The 19,937-nt window shown below is 41.4% G+C and overlaps 1 protein-coding gene across 4 annotated transcripts in view; it reads right to left on the bottom strand.

Annotated features, from left to right (window-relative positions):
• Nucleotides 1-19,937, bottom strand: part of dock3 (dedicator of cytokinesis 3) — a 65,892-nt gene that overhangs the window by 24,492 nt on the left and 21,463 nt on the right. For 3 of the 4 annotated variants that reach the window (XM_056422524.1, XM_056422525.1, XM_056422527.1), the window contains 24 exons: nt 18,697-18,816; nt 16,871-17,031; nt 16,301-16,382; nt 15,367-15,427; nt 14,388-14,535; nt 13,298-13,386; nt 12,870-12,995; nt 10,865-10,989; nt 10,043-10,205; nt 9,337-9,443; nt 7,865-8,036; nt 7,036-7,133; nt 6,683-6,766; nt 6,444-6,544; nt 5,784-5,865; nt 4,768-4,938; nt 3,520-3,712; nt 2,921-3,048; nt 2,687-2,833; nt 1,359-1,457; nt 1,206-1,300; nt 775-850; nt 395-495; nt 252-310 (listed from right to left, as the gene is read on the bottom strand). In XM_056422524.1, the coding sequence (XP_056278499.1) occupies nt 252-310; nt 395-495; nt 775-850; nt 1,206-1,300; nt 1,359-1,457; nt 2,687-2,833; nt 2,921-3,048; nt 3,520-3,712; nt 4,768-4,938; nt 5,784-5,865; nt 6,444-6,544; nt 6,683-6,766; nt 7,036-7,133; nt 7,865-8,036; nt 9,337-9,443; nt 10,043-10,205; nt 10,865-10,989; nt 12,870-12,995; nt 13,298-13,386; nt 14,388-14,535; nt 15,367-15,427; nt 16,301-16,382; nt 16,871-17,031; nt 18,697-18,816 (2,788 nt within the window). The remainder of the gene's footprint in view (nt 1-251; nt 311-394; nt 496-774; nt 851-1,205; nt 1,301-1,358; nt 1,458-2,686; nt 2,834-2,920; nt 3,049-3,519; nt 3,713-4,767; nt 4,939-5,783; nt 5,866-6,443; nt 6,545-6,682; nt 6,767-7,035; nt 7,134-7,864; nt 8,037-9,336; nt 9,444-10,042; nt 10,206-10,864; nt 10,990-12,869; nt 12,996-13,297; nt 13,387-14,387; nt 14,536-15,366; nt 15,428-16,300; nt 16,383-16,870; nt 17,032-18,696; nt 18,817-19,937) is intronic. The other variant, XM_056422526.1, reaches the window with a different exon arrangement.

Here is a 19,937-nt window from a genome sequence, read left to right as displayed (position 1 = left end):
GTGTAACTGTGCGTGTTTGTGTGTGCCTGTATGTGTGTGTATGACTGTGTGTGTGTGATTGTGTTTGTGTGTGTGCCTCTCTGTGACTGTGTGTGTGTGACTGTGTGTAACTGTGTGTGTTTGTGTGTGCCTGTATGTGTGTGTATGACTGTGTGTGTGTGATTGTGTTTGTGTGTGTGCCTCTCTGTGACTGTGTGTGTGTGACTGTGCATGTGTGACTGTGTGTAACTGTGCGTGTTTGTGTGACGTACCTAGTTTTTGCCACATGCTGAAGAGCTCGTACGCCATCGTCACCCTCATGTCTCCGTGTCTGAACAGAGCGCAGGAAGTGAGTTAAATGGGTTTAGAATGGAGAGAATAGAGAGAATGGATAGAAGGTAAACGTGGTCCGTACTTGTCCAGAACCTTCTTCCTCTTGGCCGGGCCGAGCGCCTCCAGCTGCAGACTGGGCTGGTTGATGTACAGCACAGTGAGGCTGAAGAACGAGTTCCACACCTGACGCACGCACACACACACACACACACACACACACACACACGGGGGAAAAGGAGTAAATAAAGCTGCGAGCGGAGGTGAAGAGTCCTCGCTCATCAGCGCTGGTCGTACGTTTTACCGTTTGTCACACAACGCTAATTGTCTTTCGCCAGCAGGGGGCGCTGTGACACACACTCACACACACAGTCACACAGTCATACACACACACATTCACACACACATACACACACACATTCACACACACACATGCACACAGTCACCCACACAACAACAACACACCTTGAAATCAAAATCTGCCTCTGAGAAGTTCTTGTGCAGAGCCGGAGACAGGAACTGCGTCGTCACGACGATGATGCTGCAGAAAGTAAACATCACACTGTCAGCTGCTGAGCGGACGAATAAGAGACGAACATGAAATAAAAGTTCTCCTTCAGGGTCACCTGAAGGTCAACAGGGTCACCTGAAGGCCTACAGGGTCACCTGAAGGTCAACAGGGTCACCTGAAGGTCAACAGGGTCACCTGAAGGCCTACAGGGTCACCTGAAGGTCAACAGGGTCACCTGAAGGTCAACAGGGTCACCTGAAGGCCTACAGGGTCACCTGAAGGTCAACAGGGTCACCTGAAGGCCTACAGGGTCACCTGAAGGTCAACAGGGTCACCTGAAGGCCAACAGGGTCACCTGAAGGTCAACAGGTGTTGGTGAACTCACTGGCTCGTCAGCAGCCTCATGACGCTCCAGTCTCGAGGGAAGATCGTCAATTTCATCAGATTACGAAACACACAGAAGATCTTCAGCAGGAACTCCTGGTGGAAGAGAGGGAATGTGAGGAGGAGGAGGAGGAGGAGGAGGAGAGCTTCTCACCTTCAGCTCCTCTTTGCTGTGAAAGTTGTTGAGCAGGTGGTGGAAGTGGAGCTCCGTCATCTGGCGCAGCAGAGATAGGAGGCAGGACACGTACTCGCCCTGATGGAGGAGAGGAACACACACACACACATGTAAATAAACAAATAAATACACACACACACATGTAAATAAACAAATAAATACACACACACACATGTAAATAAACAAACAAATAAACACATACACACACACACATATATCAATAAACAAATAAATACACACACACATGTAAATAAACAAATAAATACATAAATATATAAATAAACAAATAAATACAGACATATATAAATAAACAAATGAGTCCGGAGTCCTTTTGACTTCACGTCTCATGGGGTCATCGGACCCTATGAGACGGCATAGATCCTATCTGCTGATGGATCATCGAGGTCTGGGTCGTGGAATTCCTGCTCCTGACTACGCCACTGTCCTGTTGAGACTCCGCCCACTCCTCCTCCCCACCGCCATCTGCCTGATGGATCGTGGAGGTCTCCATCGTGGAATATGCCTACTATGAACTATTCATACACTCTGTCACATTCATTGAATGTATTTAAACTCTAATCTGTCCTTCTGGTCACATGACATCTATTGTTCTGTCCATCCTGGAGAGGGATCCTCCTCTGTTGCTCTCCTGAAGGTTTTTTCCCTTTTTTCCCCCTGAAGGGTTATTTGGGAGTTTTTCCTGATCCGATGTGAGGTCAAAGGTCAAAGGTCAGGGATGTCTATGTGTACAGATTGTAAAGCACTCCGAGACAAATTTGTAATTTGTGAAATTGGGCTTTACAAATAAACTGAATTGAATTGAATTGAATACATGAATGCATACAGACATATATAAATAAACAAATACATACACACATAAATATATAAATAAATAAACAAATACATACACACATACACATATACAGACATATATAAATAAACAAATACATACACACATAAATATATAAATAAATAAACAAATACATACATATATAAATAAATACCTAAATAAATACATACATACATAAATACATACATGCATACATATATAGATACATATATAAATGAATACAGACAGACATAAATAAGTAAATACCTAAATGAATACATACATACATATATACATAAATACATACAAATATAAATAAATACATACATATATAGATGAATACATAAATAAATACATAAATATATACATATATAAATACATACATATATACATATATAAATCCATAAATATATACATATATAAATACATACATATATACATATATAAATCCATAAATAAATCCATATGCTCCCCTCACCGTGATCTCGGCCGTGCACTGGGGGCAGCGCTGTCCTCTGGCCGTCTCCACCGAGTGAGACTTGCTCATGATGGACAGCAGCGTCTGCAGCAGCACGTCCAGGAGGCTCTCCACCATCATCTCCACCTCCTCCTGAACAGACGACTCCTGGAGGGGGGTGGGGGGGGGAGCCAGTGAAGATGCTGAGGCTGCAGGTATTAGCTGTATTGAAAGGCAGAGCGGAGGTTCCGGTACCATAGAGCTGGTCTTGATGATGGAGAAGATGCTGCTGAGGATCCCGGAGCAGATGAGCAGCTCCCTCTGCTGGCGGAGGTGAAGGTGGATGTGATGGAGAACCACCGGCAGCAGGATGCTGCGAGACTCTGGGGAGAAGAGACCTTTCAGAACCAGGGTTTGTTGTTCAAAGAACCTCTACGGGTGTCTCACAGAACCTTCAAAACATGGTTCTTTAAAGAAACATTTCCTTAAATAGTTCCCCAAAGAACCTATAAAGGTGTCTCACAGAACCTTTAAAAATGGTTCTTCAAGGCACCATTTCCAGTTCCACAGAGAACCTTTCAAACCAGGGTTCTTTAAAGAACCATTTCCTTAGAGAGTTCTTCAAAGAACCGATAAAGGTATCTTTAAAAAACCTTTAAAAATTGTTCTTTAAGGCACCATTTCTGGTTCCACAAAGAACAATTCAAACCAGGGTTCTTTGTGGAACCATTTCCTTAAAGAGTTCTTCACAGAACCTTTGAAGGTGCCTCAAACGAAAACAATGGTTCTTCAGTAGGTGATGGTTCTCCGTGGAACCACGAAGCCCTTTAGAGAACCCTTAGGTGGGGCCTCACCCGGGAAGAAGAAGAGGCGGCTCTCCACCGTGCGCGCGATGGACTGCAGCTTCACGACGTCCATGGACTGGCCGATGTCCACGGTGCTCGGCATGCTCCCCAGGGTGCCGCGCACGTACTCCGCCACCTCCTGCACCGTGAACATCTGCAGCAGCTCGTCGAAGATGTCAGGGAAGCTGTTCAACAGAGCGGCCTGGGGGGGGGGGGGGGGGGGGTTAGTAGTGTGCACGAGGAATAACGACAAGTGTTTGCTCCCAAAATTAAATATCTTTTAAAGAGAGCATCGAGTTTTTAAAAAAGGAACAATGTATATTTCTTTATCTCAATATTCATCACAAACTCGCACTGTCGACATTTTCTTCTGCACTAACTTCCCCACGTCATTGTCTTCAAAGGACCTCTAGGTGCCTCAAGGAACCTTCACAACATGCTTCTTTAAGGCACCATTTATGGTGCCAGGAAAAGAACCAGAACCATGTCCTTTCTTAGTTCTTTTAAGAACATATAAAGGTGTAAGGAAAAATTTCAAAATTAAAAGAACCTTTTCTTTAAAATTTTTCTTTCTTTTTTTTTTCAAATTATCCCAAAATTAAAAAAAAATTATCCCAATTTGTTTTTTAAAGAATCTTAAAGAGAGAACGAGAGATCAATCTATTCTTATATTACATCCAAAATCATTTCAACATTCATCATTTTCTTTTTCACTTCCCTTTCACTAACTTCCCACTATATTGTTCATTGTTTTTGTTTTTCATAACACACATCCATGTGATATTGTATTTGTTATGTCTTTTTTTTATATTTACCCTACTATTTGTAAAAGACACGCAGGTAGGAGGAGAGCGTGGGTAACTGACATCCATCCCATCACGCGCACGCACGCGCAAAGCCGATTCTGGATTCTTCTGATTCTGTTACCGGAGGACGACGGACAGGGGCGGGTGACTGTGACGGACGGACGGAGAGAGAGGAGGCGGCAGAGCAGAGGCATGCTGATCGCCCCTAGACTGGGGGGGAGGGGTTGTGGGGAGGGGTGGGGTGCGGGTGGGGGGAGGGGTGGTGGGAGTGTAGCCTCAGTCACAAAATGCACAGAATGAAAAGTGAAACACGTAAAAAACAAAAACAAAAAAGGATTCAAAGAAAGTTAAATAAGTTATAAAACAGACACAAATAATAATCAGTGAATCGCAAACTTGAGCGGAGGGACGAGCGAGACGACGGAACAAAGATGGCGGCGTGTTCTCCGACCTGCGTGAACACCAGGTTCTCCGAGCTGCGGCTGTCCAGACTCAGGACGAAGCGGATGGACTGGAAGAGCTCCTGCACGCTGGCCCTGAACTGCTCCTCCTCCATGCCGCAGGTGGCCCTCGAGTACAGGATGCGGGACTGGACGATGAACTTGAACAGGTACTCCAGGGCCTGGGGGGGGGGGGGGGGGGACTACCGTCAACTCAATAAAGAGACAACAATAACATCAATACAAATATGATGGTTCTTAAATTAAACTGGTTATTTCATTTGTGGCACCAGATATGGTGCCTTAAAGAACCATGTTCTGAAGGTTCACTAAGACACCTTTAAAGGTTCTTTGAAGAACTCTTTAAGGAAATGGTTCTTTGGAGAAACCTGGTTGAAAGGTTCTTTGTGGAACCATAAATGGTGCCTTAAAGAACTATGTTCTGAAGGTTCTTTGAGACACCTTTATAGGTTCTTTGAAGAACTCTTGAAGGAAATGGTTCTTTAAAGAACCCAGGTTTGAATGGTTCTTTGACCTTAAAGAACCATTTTATATGAGCTATTTATTTTGCACCCCAAAAAAGCATCAAACAATAAAATAAAGAAATAATAATAAGACTTGTATTAATAGAGCACTTTTAAAGCTTAAGCACAAAACGCTTTGCGGATTAAAAGATTTACAAAAATGTAAAAAGCGCCCTATGACTCCTCTGTGACATACTAACACAAAGCAAAAGTTAAAAAAATAAAAATAAATATACTTTAATTCCGAAGTCCATAACTGATGAAAATGGCATCACAGATCAGGTTTCTCTATTTCTTTTACCCTTTCACAATAAAAGCCCCCCGGACACAAAGACGAGCAAAATCCCTGACTAAAAGGAAAACGTCGATATCTGTAGAGATTTTTTTTTAAATGTAACTTCCTTTCTCTAAATCGGGCCTCACAAGAAATCCTGTAAATCCTCTCGTTGCAGTAATCCCAGTAGGTAATCCCAGTAGGTAATCCCAGTGGTGTGATACTTTACCCTCATGGCCTCCTGGATGTGGTCCTGTCGGACGACCTCGGCCGAGCGGTCCATGTACCACTTCAGACACCGGATCAGTTCTCTGAGGACACGGTCGATGGAGAAGGATCAGATATCAAGAGAGACTCTGCAGGTATCTAACAGATATATATAAATACACTTCCGTTCAAAAGTTTGGGGTCACGTAGAAATGTCCTTATTTTTCAAAGCTCTGTTTTCTCCAATGAAGATAACATTAAATGAATCATAAATACTCTCTCTACATAGTAATTGTGTAGATGACTATTCTCTGGTGTTAGTGAAGTCTCTACAGAGGTGTGTAGAGGCCCATCTCCAGTGTTCTCATGGTACATTGTGTTATCGCCTTAGAAGACTAGCAGAGGGGTAGAAAACCCTTGAAACCCCTTTTTATGTGAGCGCAGCTGAAAACAGTTATGCTGCTGATAGAAGCTATAAAACTGGCCTTCCTTTGAGCCACAAGAAGAACTACATTAATATTTACTATACAAATCATTATTTATAACCTCGTTAATATCTTAACTAGATATTTTTTGCGTTTTGCAATTAATTTGATAAATAAATGGGATTTTACATGGAAAATATGACCCCAAACTCTTGAACAGCAGTGTCTGTCTTATAAATATTTATTATTTTTTGTACTTGTATGCCAAAGCGCCAGCAAAGTGGTTTTGGATATAGGTGTCCATGACCGGCCTGAAGTGGTAGAACCGGCTGTCCCTGAGCAGGTTAATGATGAACACCTGAGCACACACACACACACATGTGACTCTTATTCCTGCAGCAAAATAAATCATATATGTATATATATATATATATATATATATATATATATATATATATATATATATATACTGTATATGTATATATAATCTTCTCACCAGTGACTGGAAAACTAGCGGCCCGTATTTATCCGTGTTGTCGTCTAAAAGACAGAAGAGCGTGTCCAGGACATCTCGCAGGAACTGTGAGGAGAGAAAAAGGAAACGGCACCCCTTCAGAATAAAGGTCGGACTGGAATAGAAACAAAGGGGAGACCCTTCATACAGAGAACAAACATGTGTTTAAAATCTAAAGAGGCTCGAATGTGTTTTACACAGTGAAATACTGGAGTCAACGGGCATTGTGAATATTAAAACCATAAGAACAATTTAAAGCTAATATCTAAATCGGGTTATTCCGTATATGAAGGAACATCGTTGTAGTTGTCGGTTTTGGACGTGGCGGCGGCGACCTTGACGATCTCCTCCCCGCTGATCTGACGTAGCCGACCGAGGATGTCCAACACCCGGTCCGGGTGGGCCTTCCAGTTCAGGAGGGCCAGGAGGTCCACTGGAACCAGAGGGAGGTCAAATGGAGTTATGCAAAGAAGATGAATTATCGTCTTTGAGTGGATGGAATCACGTATTAAGATATCGAGATACACAATGATGTCATTTGAATTGATTATAACGAGCGGATACCGATCAGATCCATCAAACTAGTGTCTTCATTTGATAACAAACAAACAGTCAATGTTGAGCAAAATATATAAATATTTGAAATTAATTTTCAAATGTATATATTGAACAACTTGCTTTATATTATTTTTATATATATATTATACAGTATATATATTTATATCTATATACAAATATATATAAATAAATATCTATAAATACATATTTATAGATATATAATTAAATACATACACATTTATATATATAAATACATTTCTATAAATACATATATATATTTAAATAGATATATAAAAATATATAAATACATATGTATTATACATAAATATATATATATATATCTATATATAAATATATATATATAGATAAATATATATTTATACAAATACATGTATACATTTATATAATGTATATCAATATATATATATATATATATATATATATATACACTGTGTATATAGTCTATACTCTATAGTTCCCACTAGGGCCGGGCGCAATGGGACTTGAAATATGTCGATATCAATATATACAATTATATATACAATTATATATATATATATACATATATATATATGTATATATAAATATATATAGGCGCTCCGTCACCGTTCTGCGTGAGCTTGGTGGAGCAGAGGATGGTGGAGACCCAGAAGGTTTCCTTGGGGCTCCTGGTGAAGGGCAGGTTGGCCGGCAGGCTGGGGCAGCTGTTGAAGTCCTCTTTGCAGCAGGGCAGGCTCAGGTACAGGCCCTGGTTACTGAAGGTGGCGTTCTCATCACACTGGAAGGAAGAGGAGATCTCCTGAGTGATGGAGCACCATCATCATCATCATCATCACCATCATCATCATCATCATCATCATCTTCATGGGACAGGAAGTCGAGGGTTCTCAACAATAACGGTTTAAAGCTGCAGCCGGATGCTGCGATGCTCCGAATCTCTGATTGGCAGCAGGAGAACGACCAATGAAAGAAGTGATGAAGAAGACGAAGATACAGATGAAGAAGAAGGAGAAGATGAAGAAGACACAAGATGCATTCAAAGACACGTCAGATGCTTTCAATTACATGCGAGATGCATTCAAAGACACGCAAGATGCATTCAAAGTCACGTGAGATGTATTCAAAGACATGGAGGTGCATTCAAAGACACTCGAGATGCATTCAATTACATGCGAGATGCATTCAAAGACACGCGAGATGCATCAAAGACACGTGAGATGTATTCAATGACATGGAGGTGCATTCAAAGACACTCGAGATGCATTCAATTACATGCGAGATGCATTCAAAGACACGCGAGATGCATCAAAGACACGTGAGATGTATTCAAAGACATGGAGGTGCATTCAAAGACACTCGAGATGCATTCAATTACATGCGAGATGCATTCAAAGACACGCAAGATGCATTCAAAGACACGTGAGATGTATTCAAAGAGATGGAGGTGCATTCAAAGACACTCGAGATGCATTCAATTACATGCGAGATGCATTCAAAGACACGCCAGATGCATTCAAAGACACGTGAGATGTATTCAAAGAGATGGAGGTGCATTCAAAGACACTTGAGATGCATTAAATTACATGCGAGATGCATTCAAAGACACGCGAGATGCATTCAAAGACACGTGAGATGTATTCAAAGACATGGAGGTGCATTCAAAGACACTCGAGATGCATTCAATTACATGCGAGATGCATTCAAAGACACGCGAGATGCATTCAAAGGCACTCGAGATGCATTCAAAGACTTGCGAGATGCATTCAATGACACGTGAGATGGATTCAATGACACGTGAGATGCATTCAATGACATGCGAGATGCATTCAAAGATACTCGAGATGCATTCAAAGACTTGCGAGATGCATTCAATGACACGTGAGATGCATTCAATGATACGTGAGATGCATTCAATGACATGCGAGATGCATTCAAAGACACATGAGATGCATTCAAAGACATGCGAGATGCATTCAAAGACACATGAGATGCATTCAAAGACACACGAGATGCATTCAAAGACACGTGAGATCCATTCAAAGAGACGTGAGATGCATTCAAAGACCCGAGGCGCGTACCTTGTACACGTAGAGCTCGTGGCTCTCGTCCGACAGCGTGGTGCCGTCTTCTCTCATTAGAGGCGTGAAGGCGAAGCCGAACAACTTCTTCTCCCCTTTGTCCTTAGCTGGAAGAGAGGGAGAGAGGGATGAAGAAACAGAGGAATAGAAGAATAAAGGAATAGAGGAATGAAGGAAATAAAGGAATACAAGGAATATAGGAATAAAATGAATACAAAAATAGAGGAATAAAGAATTAAAGGATTAAAGGAATACATTAATAAAATAAAAGGAATAGAGGAATAAAACAAATAAAGGAATAAAAGAATAAAGGAAGAGAGGAATAAAAGGAATAAAAGAATACAGGAATAGAGGAATAAAACAAATATAGGAATAAAAGAATACAGTAAAAGGAATGATGGAATACAGGAATATAGAAATATAGGAATAAATGAATACAAGAATAGAGGAATAAAGGATTAAAGGATTAAAGGATGAAAGGAATAAAGTAATACAGGAATACAAGAATAAAGGAATAGAGGAATAAAGAAATAGAGGAATAAAGTAATATAGGAATAAATGAATATAAGAAGAGAGGAATAAAGGAATAAAAGATTAAAGGAATATATGAATAAAGGAATAGAGGAATAAAGGTATGAAAGTAATATGGAATAAAGGAGGTGGGCGGGGCTTCACAACGTGCGGAAGGGGGCGGGGCTTCACTCACTGGAGCAGTGCCTGAACTCGAAGCGGAGGTGGGAGCCTCTGAAGTGGTCGATGGGGATCGGCAGCTTCACCATCTCACTCCACCGGGGGCCGTTGTTATGGTAGAGCACGAAGGAGCGGTACTCACTGCCACTGGGCTCCCCACTGCCCAGACTGATGCAGTCCTGGAGGAAGAGCAGGAGGAGGAGCAGGAGGAGGAGGAGGAGGAGGAGGAGGAGGAGGAGGAGGAAGAGAGGGAGGAGGAGGAGGAGGAGGAAGAGAGGGAGGAGGAGGAGAGGGAGGAGGAGGAGGAGGAGGAGGAGAGGGAGGAGGAGGGAGGGAGGAGGGGTAGGAGGAGAAAAGGAAGAAGGAGGAAGATGAGGAGAGGGAGGAGGAGGGGTAGGAGGAGAAAAGGAAGAAGAAGAAAAAGAAGAAGGAGGAAGGGGAGGAGGAGGAGTAGGGGTAGGAGGAGGAAGAGGAGGAGGATGAGAGGGAGGGAGGAGGTGGTGACGGAGGAGGAGGAGGGGTAGGAGAAGAAGAAGAAGAAGGAGGAGGAGGAGGAGAAAAGGAAGAAGAAGAAAAAGAAGAAGGAGGAGGAGGAAGGGGAGGAGGAGGATAGGGAAGAGGAGGAGGGGTAGGAGGAGAAGAAGAAGAAGAAGAAGAAGAAGAAGAAGAAGAAGAAGAAGAAGAAGGAGGAGGAGGAGGAGGAGGAGGGGGTAGGAGGAGAGGGAGGAGGGGTAGGAGGAGAAAAGGAAGAAGAAGAAGAAGGTGGAACTGTTATTCTTGATCGACAACAACAAGTAAACAACAACAACAACAACCACAGAGTGGCGTTGCCTGGTACCTTGAGCGTGTCCCCGTCGGCGTAGAGGACGTAGAGCGTCACTTCGATGTTCTTCTGGACGCTCTTGCCGCCTCTCTCGAACTCTCCGCGCTCCAGGGTCAGGTAGAGGTCATTCCGCGTGTCGCCTGTAGGGGGAGAACCACACGAGGTCAGGGACACGGCGCATTACAGGTGTTCTCTGGCTGTAAACTTACAATTATAAATAAATAAATAAAACATAAAACAAAGAGTAAACATTGACTTTGTTTTTAGATTAGATCATTAAAAAATAATTAAATAATAAACAAAACCAGAATAGACGATAACGTGTAAACGGTGAACATATAAAGAATAGAAAGAAATTAAATAAACACGTGTTAACTTATATGTCTTATAGCTCAATAAAGATACTTGCATATCACAAAATAGGACGTTTTCTGGTGCTCCGATCTATAAATAGTCTTATATATTAAATAACTGCATGTTTGTAAACTAATTAGAATTAGAATACTAAAAAAGATTATCTGTATATATTTACAGCTGTATTAAGTAAGAATAATTATTTTTCATGAGAATAATATCTTCGGTTCTGCTGCATCGGATTTCAACCCGTGCTAATGCTAATGCTAGAGCGGTGGAGCGCTCCTTAAAGAGACAGCGCTCCTTAAAAAGACAGCGCTCCTTAAAGAGACAGTGGTCCTTAAAGAAACAGCGCTACTTAAAGAGACAGTGCTCCTTAAAAAGACAGTGCTACTTATATAGACAGCGCTCCTTAAAGAGACAGCGCTCCTTAAAGAGACAGCGCTCCTTAAAGAAACAGCGCTCTTTTAAGAAAAGCGCTCCTTAAAGAGACAGCGTTCCTTAAAGAGACAGCGCTCCTTAAGAGACAGCACACCTTAAAGAGACAGCACTCCTTAAAGAGACAGTGGTCCTTAAAGAGACAGCTCTCCTTAATGAGACAGCGCTCCTTAAAGAGACAGCGCTCCTTCAAGACACAACTCTCCTTAAAGAGATAGCGCTCCTTAAAGAGATAGCGCTCCTTAAAGAGACAGTGGTCCTTAAAGAGACAGCGTTTTTTAAAGACACAACTCTCCTTAAAGAGACAGCACTCCTTAAAGAGACAGTGTTCTTTAAAGACACAACTCTCCTTAAAGAGACAGTGGTCCTTAAAGAGACAACGCTCCTTAAAGAGACAGCACTCCTTAAAGAGACAGCACTCCTCAAAGAGACAGTGGTTCTTAAAGAGACAGCGCTCCTTAAAGAGACAGCACTCCTTAAAGAGACAGTGGTTCTTAAAGAGACAGCGCTCCTTAAAGAGACAGCTCTTCTTAAAGAGACAGCGCGCCTCAACCGCGACGTCGTCGCCCTGTGGAGATTCAAGATGACGGGACAGAGACGTTAATAAGTCATATTGCACATCTCGGCCTCCGCTCAACATGAATTAAGGACTGAGCGTCATCGGTTTCGCCGATGAGAGATGACTCGTCGAGTCGCGACGCTCATGACCGCTTTCATGAGGTCAGCGACAACAGCGGAGGAAGATAGTGAAGTTATTTATAATAATAAAAAACAGATTATAGTTATTAATACCCCTCCGAGTCATTTCCTTGGGGACGGATGAGTCACGAGAGGTGATATTGGGAGGGGAGAGGAGAGGAGAGGAAAGGAGACGAGAGGAGAGGAGAAGAAGAAGAAATAAAAAAAGGAGGAGAAGGAGGAGGAGAAGAAGAAATAGGAGGAGGAGAAAAACAAGAAGGAGAAGAAGAAGGGGGAAAGGAAGAAGGAGAAGAAGGAGAAAAAGAAGGAGAATAAAGAGGAGGAGGAGGAGGAGGAGGAGGAGAGGAAGAAGAAGAAATAGAAGAAGAAATAGAAGAAGAAAGAAAGAAGGAGAAAGGGGAGGAAAAGACATATACTTTTATAAGATCTTTAACCCCACCACTGCTCTCTCACTGGCTCTCTCTCTCTCTCTCTCCCCCTCTCTCTCCCCCTCTCTACCTCTCTCTCTCTCTCCCTCTCTCCTCCTCACCTGGCAGGATGACGTCGGGGAAGCCCAGCTTGCGCGTGAGAGCCAGCGCCCTGTTGAACACGGCCTGGTTCTCCCGTCTGATCTGATCCAGCTCACCCCGAAGCAGCTGCAGGGAGATGATGAGGCCTGGGGGGGAGGGGGAGGGGGGGAGAGGGGGAGGAGAGGGGGGAGGAGAGGAATTGAAGTTAAGACAGTGAAGGGAGTAATATATAATAAAGGATAATCCCGTGTATATATATATACCTATATATATATATATGATTATATACACATATATACAGTATATATGTATATATATATATACAGGATTATATACACATATATATACAGTATATATGTGTATATATATATATGTATATGTATATATATATACAGGATTATATACACATATATATATATTTGTATGTCTATGTATTCTACTTCTTTACCGTAGTTGGTGCTGGGAGCTGAGTACTTGGTGTTGGACTTGCGGATGATGTTCTCCTGGATCTGGTGCCACTCGTTCTCGTTGTTACACCTGGAGGGGAAAAGGGGGGAGAGGGGGGGGGCGTTAACAACGCACCCATTAGCGGGCCCAGATGGAGGGGAGGGGGATCGGCATCGAGCGGACGGAGGAGAAACTACACGAACAGCATGAGTCCCAGAGCCGATCTCCTCCTCAGGAGAAGCAGGTATAGGAGGAGGAGGAGGGGGGGGGGGAGAAAGGAGGGAGAGAGGGGGGGGGAGGGGCTAGCAAGTGGCACATTAGCCCAAATGCACAGCTCACTAATCAGACCTGACAGCCTCTACCATGCCTGTTACATTACTGTGACTCCCCCCCCCACCCTCCAGAAGCCCCTCCTCCCCCTCTTAACCCCCCCCCCCCTCCTGAAGGCTCCCGGGGTTACAGGAGCCGACAGTCTGGAGGCAGCCGCACGGAATCACCGACACTTAATATGAAAGGGAAGAAGTGCTCCTCCTCTTCCTCCTCTTCCTCCTCTTCTCCCCCCCCCCACCAAAAAACACACACATACACACGTACTCAAACACACATGCACACACACACACATACACGTACACACACTCACACTCACACACACACGCACTCACACTCACACACACTTACACACACAGTGTGTGGATGACCTCTGACCCCATTAGAGGACACAGGGAGACGTTCTGGGGCCTGATGAGAATCTGCTGAGCTCGTTGTTTCTGTTCTTCGTCCTCTAACTTTGCTCCATTATCTAAGTGTCATATCTCTCTCCCTCCCCCTCTCCCTCCCCCTCTCTCTCTCTCTCTCTCTATATTGATTTTTTCCAGAGGACACTTCATAATCATTCCGGGCACCGACACCGGAGCGCCAGAACATTCCCGCCTCGCCGCCTTTATTTATTAACTTCCATAAAGTAAACATTGTTTCACGTGTTTCCTCGGCGTGTTTCCTTGCCGTGTTTCCTCGGCGTGTTTCCTCAGCGTGTTTCCTCGCCGTGTTTCCTCGGCGTGTTTCCTCGCCGTGTTTCCTCGCCGTGTACTCACGTGTAGACCTTGAGCACGAAGTCCTTCTCCTCCTTCAGGTCGGTGATGGTGTGGAACACGTCGCTCATGGCGAGCACGGCGCAGCCGTACGGCCGCCGGTACTGAACGTGAGGCGGTCCTTTCTTTGAGTCGTTCAGCAGCATGCGGCCTGCGGGGGGGGGGGGGGGGATGGTTCTCAAATGGTTCCTTAAAAGGCTGTGTGGTTCATCACCTACTGGTGCCTTAAAGAACCATGTTCTGAAGGTTCTTTGAGACACCTGTCTAGGTTCTTTAAGGAAATGGTTCTTTAAAGAACCCTGGTTATTTGTGGAACCAGAAATGGTACCTTAAAGAACCATGTTTTGAAGGTTCTCTGTGGAACCAAATATGGTGCCTTAAAGAACCATGTTTTGATGGTTCTCTGTGGAACCAGATATGGTGCCTTAAAGAACCATGTTTTGAAGGTTCTATTTGGAACCAGATATGGTGCCTTAAAGAACCATGTTTCGAAGGTTCTTTGAGACACCTTTATAGGTTCTTTGAAGAACTATTTGAGGAAATAGTTCTTTAAAGAACCCTGGTTTGAAAGGTTCTTTGTGGAACCAGATATGATGCCTTAAAGAACCATGTTTTGAAGGTTCTCTGTGGAACCAAATATGGTGCCTTAAAGAACCATGTTTTGATGGTTCTCTGTGGAACCAGATATGATGCCTTAAAAAACCATGTTTGAAGGTTCTCTGTGGAACCAGATATGGTGCCTTAAAGAACTATCTTTAGAAGGTTCTTTGAGACACCTTTATAGGTTCTTCGAAGAACTCTTTAATGAAATGGTTCTTTACAGAACCCTGGTTTGAGAGGTTCTTTGTGGAACCAGAAGTGGTTCTTCTACGGCATCACTCTGAAGAACCATTTTTGGTTCCAGATGGAACCTCCATGGTTCTGCGTGTGTTCGAGGAGAAGCAGCTCAGATAAACTAAACTTCTAGAATAAAGCCACGCACCGGTCCTGATGACGTGAGCCACGATGTACAGGTCTCTCTTCAGGTCTTTGCTGCTCAGGTCCTGGAGACAAATAGGAAGAAATACGTCACTTATTTACAAAGAAAGTACACAATAATATAAATATCAACACAACACGTGTTATGTAATAGAATAGACATCTTGAAGTCTCCTTCTCCTCACGGTATTTATGGTTTTATAAGGTGAACTTGTCAAACTTAATGCTCCTTGTTTCAGTGCATGTTTACCTTATGTTATGTTTTGATCGCCGTGTATTTATTTATTTATTTGTATGCGTGTTACTCGCATAACTAAAAAAAAATTAAACCGAATCGCATGAAATTTGGTGGGATGATTCGTTATTATCCGGGGACCATTTCATTAGATTTTGTGATCAATCGGGTCAAAGGTCAAGGTCATGAAAAGGTCCAAATCTAATTTTTACCTTAGCACGGTCAATTTTTATCCAATTGGCATGCAACTAATGCCAACATGTTCATAATTCAATGCCCAATCTTGTGATATACGACATGTCATCATGACATAATGAAACATGTGATATGAAACATGTGATATGAAACATGTGTTATGAAACATGTGTTGTGAAACATGTGATATGAAACATGTGATATGAAACATGTGTTATGAAACATGTGTTATGAAACATGTGATATGAAACGTGTTATGAAACATGTGATATGAAACATGTGTTATGAAACATGTGTTTTGAAACATGTGATATGAAACATGTGATATGAAACATGTGATATGAAACATGTGATATGAAACATGTGTTATGAAACATGTGTTGTGAAACATGTGATATGAAACATGTGATATGAAACATGTGTTGTGAAACATGTGTTGTGAAGCGTGTGATATAAAACATGTGATATGAAACATGTGTTGTGAAACATGATATGAAACATGTGTTACCGTGAAGAGGGCACACAGGCGGTCAACCTTCTCTGGGTTCTTCGGTCCTCCGTTCTTGTTCAGCTTCACCATGAACTTCTCACTGCAAACAGGAAGTGAGTTTCACGGCTTCAACGAGTGTCTGACAGACTGCATTGTGGGTAAGTAAGTAAGCAAGTATGTAAGTAAGTATGTAAGTAAGTAAGTAGGTAAGTATGTATGTATATATGTAAGTATATATGTAAGTATGTAAGTATGTATGTAAGTATGTAAGTAAGTAGGTAAGTAAGTAGGTAAGTATGTAAGTATATATGTAAGTATGTAAGTAAGTAGGTAAGTATGTATGTAAGTATGTATGTATGTAAGTATGTAAATAAGTAGGTAAGTATGTAAGTATTTAAGTAAGTATGTAAGTAAGTAAGTATGTATGTAAGTGTATAAGTAGGTAAGTAAGTATGTAAGTGTGTAAGTGTGTAAGTAAAGTTGCTATACCGCCTCAATTGTGGGTCTATTGTGAAACGAGACCCCCCCCCCCCCCATACACACACACACACAGTACCCCACCCCAGTTAGGCCCCTCCCTGCACGTACCTGATCTGTTTGGCCTCGCGCGCGTCATACAGAGAGAAGAAGACGTCGGCGTCCTCGCTGATGCTGTTGTAGGTGAAGCTCTTCAGGTTGATGAACAGGTGGTGAGACACGGGCACGCGGCAACCGCCGTCGCCATGACGCTGCTGCCTCGTGCCGTCGCCCTGGAGACGGGAGAGGAGGAATGAGGGGGGGGGAGTATGTAAGTATGTATGTAAGTATGTAAGTATGTAAGTATGTAAGCAAGTATGTAAGTATGTAAGTATGTAAGTATGTAAGCATGTATGTAAGTATGTAAGTATGTAAGCATGTAAGTATGTATGTATGTAAGTATGTAAGCAAGTATGTAAGTATGTAAGTATGTAAGTATGTAAGCATGTATGTAAGTATGTAAGCATGTATGTAAGTATGTAAGCATGTATGTAAGCATGTAAGTATGTAAGCATGTATGTAAGTATGTAAGCATGTATGTAAGTATGTAAGTATGTAAGCATGTATGTAAGTATGTAAGTATGTAAGCATGTATGTAAGTATGTAAGCATGTATGTAAGTATGTAAGCATGTATGTAAGTATGTAAGCATGTATGTAAGTATGTAAGTATGTAAGTATGTAAGCATGTATGTAAGTATGTAAGCATGTATGTAAGTATGTATGTAAGTATGTAAGCAAGTATGTAAGCATGTAAGTAAGTATGTAAGCATGTATGTAAGTATGTAAGCATGTATGTAAGTATGTAAGCAAGTATGTAAGTATGTATGTAAGTAAGTATGTAAGTATGTATGTATGTAAGTAAGTATGTATGTAAGTATGCAAGTATGTAAGCATGTAAGTAAGTAAGCATGTGTAAGGCATGTAAGCATGTATGTAAGTATGGAAGTATGTAAGCAAGTATGTAAGCAAGTATGTAAGTAAGTAAGCAAGTATGTAAGCAAGTATGTAAGTAAGTATGTAAGCATGTATGTAAGCATAAGTATGTATGTAATGGCATGTAAGTGTACAAGTATGTAAGTAAGTATGTAAGTATGTATGTATGTAAGTAAGTATGTATGTAAGTATGTAAGCAAGTATGTAAGTATGTATGTAGGTAAGTATGTAGGCAAGTATGTAAGTATGTAAGTATGTAAGTATGTAAGTATGTAAGTATGTATGTAAGTATGTAAGTATGTATGTAAGTAAGTATGTAAGCAATTATGTAAGTGTGTAAGTATATAAGTAAGAACGTAAGTAAGGATGTACGTAAGTATATATTTAAGTTTGTAAATGTATGAATGTATGAATGTAAATATGTAAGTATGAATGTAAGTAAGTATGTAAGTAAGTATGTACGTAAGTAAGTAAGTATATAAGTAAGTATGGATGGATGTAAGTATGTAAGTAAGTATGTATATATGCAAGTATGTAAGTAAGTATGTATGTTTGCAAGTAAGTATGTAAGTTAGTATGTGTGTAAGAAAGTATGTAAGTTAGTATGTATGCATGTACGTATGTAAGTACGAATGTAAGTAAGTAAGTAGGTAAGTAAGTAGGTAAGTAAGTAGGTAAGTAAGTAAGTAAGTACCCCCCCCCCCCTCCTGTACTGATGAGCTCATTCCAACAGATCAATACAGGTAATAATTCATTGATAAGCTCTGTCACGTGCACGTGTACAGGAGACGTGCGCGTGACAAGAAGATGAATGGATGAATGAATGATGGAGACTGCAGCTCTGAAGGGGCGGAGCATTCATGACAACGTCCACTTGATTGAGATGACAGTGTGAATACTGATTAAATGTTCTTTAGGTCTGATTGCTAAAATGCTAAAAAAAAAGAGCTGAAAGTGGACCAACCCGCTGGCCTATGTGTGTTACTGTGTCCTCCGTGGTGTGCGGCCGTCTTTCTGGCCCCGCGGCCTCCGGGTCGGACGCGGTGGTGGTGGGTCTCCGTGGTAATTGCCCCGCCTCTCCTGACTTGTGATTGGACGACGGCAGGGGTTAGAAAGTGACAGAGCGCATGTGTTTAACCCTCAGCTTTACTTCTCTATCAGGAAGTGTGAGCTTGATCCTTTGGGGAGGGGGGGGATGTTAGTAAGTAAGTTTGTAAGTAAGTATGTGAGTATGTAAATAAGTAAGTTTATAAGTAAGTATGTGTGTAAGTAAGTATGTAAGTATTAATGTCAGTATGTAAGTATGTAAGTAAGTATGTAAGTATTAATGTCAGTATGTAAGTATGTAAGTATTAATGTCAGTATGTAAGTATGTAAGTATGTAAGTATTAATGTCAGTATGTAAGTATTAATGTCAGTATGTAAGTATGTAAGGCATGTAAGTGTGGCATGTAAGCATGTGTGTAGTAATCAGTATGTAAGTATGTAAGTAGTAATGTCAGTATGTAAGTATGTAAGTAAGTATTAATGTCAGGATGTAAGTATGTAAGTATGTAGTAATGTCAGCATATGTAAGCATGTAAGTAAGCATGTAAGTCATGTATGTAAGTATGTAAGTATTAATGTCAGTATGTAAGCATGTAAGTATGTAAGTATGTAAGTCAGTATGTAAGTGTGCATGTCAGTATGTAAGTATGTGTCAGTGGCATGTAAGTATGTAAATGTCAGTATGTAAGTATGTAAGTAAGTATCTAAGTATGTAAGCATGTATGTCAGTATGTAAGTATGTAAGCATGTATGTAAGTATGTCAGTGTAAGTATGTAAGTATGTGTAAGTATTAATGTCAGTATGTAAGTAAGTAAGTAGTAAGTGTAAGTGTAAGTATGTAAGCATGTCAGTATGTGTGTAGTATGTAGTATGTAAGCATGTAAGTAAGCATGTAGTAATGTCAGTATGTAAGCATATGTAAGTATTAATGTCAGTATGTAAGTATGTAAGTATGTAAGTAAGTATGTAAGTATGTAAGTAAGTATGTAAGTAGTAATGTCAGTATGTAAGTATGTAAGTAAGTATGTAAGTATTAATGTCAGTATGTAAGTATGTAAGTAAGTATGTAAGCAAGCAAGTAAGTATGTGAGTATGTAAGTAAGCAAGTATGTAAGCAAGTATGTAAGTAAGTATGTAAGTATGTAAGTATGTAAGTA

This window comes from Pseudoliparis swirei, chromosome 9, assembly GCF_029220125.1.
Source record: "Pseudoliparis swirei isolate HS2019 ecotype Mariana Trench chromosome 9, NWPU_hadal_v1, whole genome shotgun sequence".
NCBI classification, from domain to species: domain Eukaryota; kingdom Metazoa; phylum Chordata; class Actinopteri; order Perciformes; family Liparidae; genus Pseudoliparis; species Pseudoliparis swirei.
Note: the sequence above shows the minus strand (reverse complement) of the source record. Positions and strands in the feature narration are given on the sequence as shown.